Source organism: Octodon degus, unplaced genomic scaffold, assembly GCF_000260255.1.
Source record: "Octodon degus isolate 3935 unplaced genomic scaffold, OctDeg1.0 scaffold00328, whole genome shotgun sequence".
Lineage (NCBI taxonomy): Eukaryota > Metazoa > Chordata > Mammalia > Rodentia > Octodontidae > Octodon > Octodon degus.
The window spans coordinates 1,315,126-1,320,786 of record NW_004524904.1 but is presented as its reverse complement, the minus strand read 5'-3'; the positions used below and the strand labels follow the sequence as shown (position 1 = coordinate 1,320,786).

The 5,661-nt window shown below is 40.7% G+C and overlaps 1 protein-coding gene across 1 annotated transcript; it reads left to right on the top strand.

Moving 5' to 3' along the window:
* The first annotated feature begins 3,928 nt into the window (after positions 1 to 3,928).
* Positions 3,929 to 4,873, top strand: LOC101564594 (putative olfactory receptor 2W6). Its single transcript, XM_012513129.1, has one exon. The coding sequence runs from the start codon at positions 3,929 to 3,931 to the stop codon at positions 4,871 to 4,873; it is 945 nt and encodes a 314-aa protein (XP_012368583.1).
* The last annotated feature ends 788 nt before the right edge of the window (positions 4,874 to 5,661 follow it).

Below are 5,661 nucleotides of genomic sequence, written 5' to 3'. Positions count from 1 at the left end.
ATGAACCTTGTGACAAAGCTAAGTGAAGTACCTATGGCAGAGAAGATTCAATATTTCATCATTTATTTTCTATGAGAACAAAATGTATAAATGCTTTAAAGGTTAAGTAGCAGGGAGATGGTAGGAAATACAACTGTAGACCTGGTGGGGACGGAAAGGGAACCTTGGGAAGGGTTACATGATGCAGGAGAGGGGCAGGACAGGCATGGAAACACAGCGTGAGGACCCAGTCCCTTGACAAGCACCCTTAGTGTGTACTTCCAACAAACACTGATAAACAGAGTTAGGAAGGGAAATACACATTAACATCATGTGTACCACTGGTAGCAAGGCAGGAAGCAGAGAACAGTACACAGATACAGCTGCCGCTGACCTTCCAGTCCTCCAATTAATATTACAGTCTCTAGTTTTCATGTTTTTTAATCCATTGTAAATGGAACAATGATTGTAAGGTCATGAAGCCAGAATTAGGAGATGGCATAAATTTGTTAAAAAGAAATTTGTCCTGTGTCTGCTATATCTGATGAATTTAATGTATCAATTTAAAGCCCATGGAATAAAATACATTGTATTAATTATATTAATTTTAAGATAAGATCTACATCTGCAAATTCTTAATAAATTTACTTTCATAAAAGTCATTTCTGAAATTAATTTATATCATAGAAATCTAAAGGATTTAGAGGAAGAGAAAATCTAAGTCTGTAAACCTCCTCCATAAACTGGGACATGGACAGATCTCTAGCACCAGCAGTAGCTCACATGGCCACATCTCTGTGGCCTAGGTCCCCAGGGAGAGGGCAGCCTGGCAAGCAGCACTTAAATGCATATCTGTTACATGGGAGAGACTCTGGGAATACATGCCAATCAACACAGTATTCTCCTTGTTAATTTACAGATATTTATAAATATGAGTAACAAAAGTGCACTAAAATTACAAATATCAAGACACTGTTACATTGAGCAAGACGTCATCATTTTTTCAACCAGGACCACAGCTGACTTATCTCTAGCATGTAAACTGAGTGGTGACTTTCTCACAGGTTGCATTGCAGTGGAATAGAATGTGGGGATGGATGAGACACTGCTGGTCAATTCATGTCTCAGCCTTCAGGAACTCACACTATGAGAATTCTTCCTGACTGACCCTAAGAGGAGGGGTCCTGCTTCTAGCAGTGTAAGGTCAGCTAGACATCATGGGAGTGGGACTGTGGACACGTCTGTCATCAGCTCATTTTTCTGGATTCTGGTGCATTTGCTTGCTGCCTCCAGCAGAATACAGGAGGCAGGAAAGGTCAGAGATAGCAAATTCCTAAGGTAGACATGAAGGAAACCTGGGAACAGTGTGTGAGATACAAATGATGCTAGCATTGAAGTCCTCTCAAGAGAGGCTTAAAATTCAACCAGAGGTCTTAGTGAGGTTTCAGAATTCTGAGTGTTCTCTAAGAGGCAAACATTATGCTAAATATATGTTGTTCACAGTATTAGTTAATCCTGCTCTCTTCAATCCTGCCAACCAGGTCCTCCTTGGAAACAGGCAAGAGGCATTTGCTTCACTTCCTCAGACTAACAGCGTGGGAAGTGGCTGAGGGAGAATATAGTGCAATCACAGGTGGTGTCACTCACACTTCAGGTACTGAACTTCTTTGAGTTTACTTTTCTCTGCCTTCACTTGGACTAGAGTAGTATGTCTTTCTTAAAAATGTATGGAAGATCTAGATCTTTATGTTTAACAAAATGTAGCTGATTTTGTGATGTTATGTCTTTAATTTTCACATCATTACATATAATCCAGATTGCCATTAAATTCTTTGATTACTTTCTTAAATTTCACTGAAGACCATAAAATGTCAGACTTTGGTACATTGTTGGGAACTGAAGCACAGCCTACAAAATGAAACCCTAAATTACAATTAGAATATAACCTGACTCATTTACCATGAATTTCTTCACTGTACTGTTTCAATTTCATTTTCAAGTTTTCTCCTGAGTTTGTTTTTTAAAATAAACTCTTATTTTAATGGTAAATGTTTATGGACAATTGTATGATAATTCAGCACACACGTAGAATATGTGATGACCTATCCAGGTAGTTAAGGCTTCTAATCACTGTTAAATTGAAATCAAATGAATATGTAAAGTTTTAAAATAACCTTTAGGAAATATTAAAATCATAAATTGAAGAGTTTCATATTTAGAATCAAACTAGTAAATAACACAACACAAAATCCTTGTCTTCTCCACAATGCCTGGGGCTTTATTTGGTGAAAGATTAAATTGCCTAGCTAAAAAACGACTAACCTGTGTTCTAGTAAACATATACAGGACACACACATTCATTCAGTCTTTCAACAATGTGGCCCACCTGAGGTACTCCGGTGATATGAGGCAATGATAATGGTGTGGAACAAGCAGCTGCCATGGTGATCTAGACCAAGCAGTGTCAGGCAAAGCTAAGCACTTGCTCGGGCTGGGAAAGAAACTCAACATCATGCATGAGTGGTGGCACATGCCTAAACTGCTTAGTAAGATGGTGTCTCAAAATGAAATGTGGAAAACACTGCATATATAATTTAGCAGTAGGGTGTTCCCTAGCATGGGGTAGGACTGGGTTTAATATCCAGTAATATAAAAAAAGCATCAGAACAGAACAGAACACAACAGAACAGAACAGAACAATAATAAAAGGAATATATTAGCTGGAGTTACAGCTCCTTGGTGCATTACCTGCCTGGCAAGCACCAGGTCATAAGATTGATTCCTGGTACAAAAAAAGGATGGTAGTATATTTTCCAACACAGTCTAATGATTCAAAGACAAGGAAAGAGGACATTTTAAAAAATCATCTGAAATGGTGCTTTATAAAGAAAAGTACTTGGATTTTGACATGCACCAATGCTGGAGGTAGTTACAATGACCATGCAGTCAGGGGCACCTGCCCAGGGAGGGACTCAGAAGGCACAAAAAATGTAGCAGTGGAGCAGCCTGTACTCTGCTTCCTGACTGCATGGGAGTTCCAGGGAATTTACATCAATTCCTCAACTTTTACTTCTGTATTTCAGTTTATGTTGACTTTTTCACTAACGGTGCTATTTGATGGAACTTTAAAAATGAAGATACATTGAATTTTTTCCCTCTGCTACTTTAGAAGGAACAAGTAGAGCCCATGCCTGACTGTGAACTGGCAGCTCCGGAAGGCAGAGGTGAAGATGAATGTTGACTAAAGAATCAGGCTGCTGCCCATGCAGCTGAGTCCTGGCCACTGCATCTATACTACAGGGCTGGTGTGAATCTTCCATACACAGAGAACTGCGATGTGCAGTGCAGGACTCCTGGTTTCTGAGGCCCATTTCCACTTTAAAATTGATGACTTTTAAGTTCCCAACACCATCCCAACATGAAACCCTGAAAACAGCCTGGTAGATTTGCAATCAAAGCATTCAGGAAGTTAAGCTGTGGCCTGCCCCTGAGGCTCTCACCACAATTGGAACACCACAGTTCTACATGTTCTGTTCACACATGAATCTACCCACCTTTTAGGAGTTGGGAAAGCTCACCTCAGGGACAGACAGTGCCCTCGTTTCAAGGGGACACATTTTCTGAAAGTATATCTAGCTCATAATTCCTGCAGTGAACTTTATGGCTCTATTATTCAATCACACACATGGAACTATGGGCAACATTAGATAGTAAGCCTTTGGAAAGAAATGCACCCAGGAACCTAGACTTGGCCTATTACTTGGGAAATGACTAAATGCAGAGAGGCTAAAGGCAATGATGATAGAAAACAGACAATCTGCTACACAAGGAAATTTACAAAACAAGTACACCTGAAGTATAGCTGATGTACAGCACAGAAGGTCCTCTCTTTCTGGGGCTGACACAGTTGTTTCCCATGGTGTCACCTCCTAACTTTCCTCAGGGAGCCATGGAAATGAGCAATGGAAGTTTACAAACAGACTTCATCCTTTTGGGGTTTTCTGATCGTCCCCAACTGGAGCCCATCATCTCTGTGCTTGTCTTCATCTTCTATATGGTGGCTCTGGCAGGAAACTCTATCATCATCATTGTGTCTTACCTAGACCCCCAGCTCCACACACCCATGTATTTCTTTTTGTCTAACCTCTCTTTCCTAGACCTCTGTTATACAACTAGTATTGTCCCCCAGATGCTGGTAAACCTGTGGGGTGGAAACAAGTCCATTACCTATGGAGGGTGTGTGCTTCAGTTTTTCTTTGCTCTAGATTTTGGAGCCACAGAGTGTCTTCTCCTAGCTGTGATGGCCTACGACCGCTATGCTGCTGTCTGCCAGCCTCTGCACTACACTGTGATAATGCACCCTCAGCTTTGCCTGAGGATGGTACTGATCTGCTGGCTGGGTGGCATTGGCAGTGCTATAATTCTTTGTTCTCTGACTTTGAACTTGCCGAGGTGTGGGCACAGAGAAGTGGATAATTTCTTTTGTGAGATGCCAGCCTTGATCAAGATGGCTTGTGTGTATTCCAAAATCATTGAGTACATTCTCTCTGCTCTTGGAGTTGTATTTCTTCTAGTACCTGTGTGCCTCATTCTCATCTCATATGGAGTCATCACTCGAGCTGTGACGAGGATCAAATCAGCAGCAAGGTGGAAAAAGGCCCTTAATACTTGTGGTTCCCACCTCATAGTGGTAACTCTGTTTTATGGCACACTGATTTACATGTACATGAAGCCACAGAATACCACATCCCAGGAGGAAGGAAAGTTCTTTACGTTTTTTTATACCATTGTCACACCCAGCCTTAACCCTCTGATCTACACTTTAAGAAATAAAGATGTAAAGAATGCAGTGAAAAAAATATTTTTGTTCAAAAAGTGTTCAGCAAAACTCTGAATTGCACAAAAAAGAAATAAGAGTGTATAAAGGTAAAGAAATGTTGATTTTTGCTAACACAATTGACCCATCAAAGATTATTATTGAAAAGTAATGTTAGTATGTTATATAATTTTAAATTTTGTAAATAAACAGAAAATACAGAGATATGCACAGGATATAGACACATGAACAAAATGTATCACTTGTGCATGTGCTTAGAAAACATCAAGAGTATTGATCTTAGGGCTGGGGAGATGGTTCAGTGGAATAAGCACTACTGTGGCAGGCACAAGCACCTGGGTTCATACCACAGTTCTACACAAAAAAGAGAGTATTGATTTTAGATAAAAATAATTATGGACTATGGTAAATTCAGTGAAATTATACGTAATAATCTGACATATTTCACATGGATATCTGTGGGAGGCTCAATAACTCCAGGCCTCCAATCCTATTGCAAGTGGGTTTCTGGGTTCCTTTTCCCTTCCTTTGCTGAGCTAAGCTCCTAATTCTTCTTACCCTGCCTATTTCCCATAAGTCTCCTGCTATGCCCTGACGGTGAGACTTCCTGTCATAGCCCAGTTGCCTAGTTACTTGTGTCTTTTACCCACCGACATCATTTCCCTATGCCTCCACTGTATATACCCAGAGTTTCCTTTGAATAAACGAGACTTGATCAGAATCCTGTCTTGTCTCCATTTCTCGCATCTCCTGTCCTTTGTCTCCTCCTCAATTCCCTGCTCCTCTCCCAGGTGACCTTTGCTGACTGACCCGCTGGCTAGGGACAAGTGGCGCCCACCGTGTGG

Bases quoted from the DNA above. Each gene is read 5' to 3' on its own strand.
- LOC101564594 (XM_012513129.1), top strand. From the start codon at position 3,929: ATGGAAATGAGCAATGGAAGTTTACAAACAGACTTCATCCTTTTGGGG.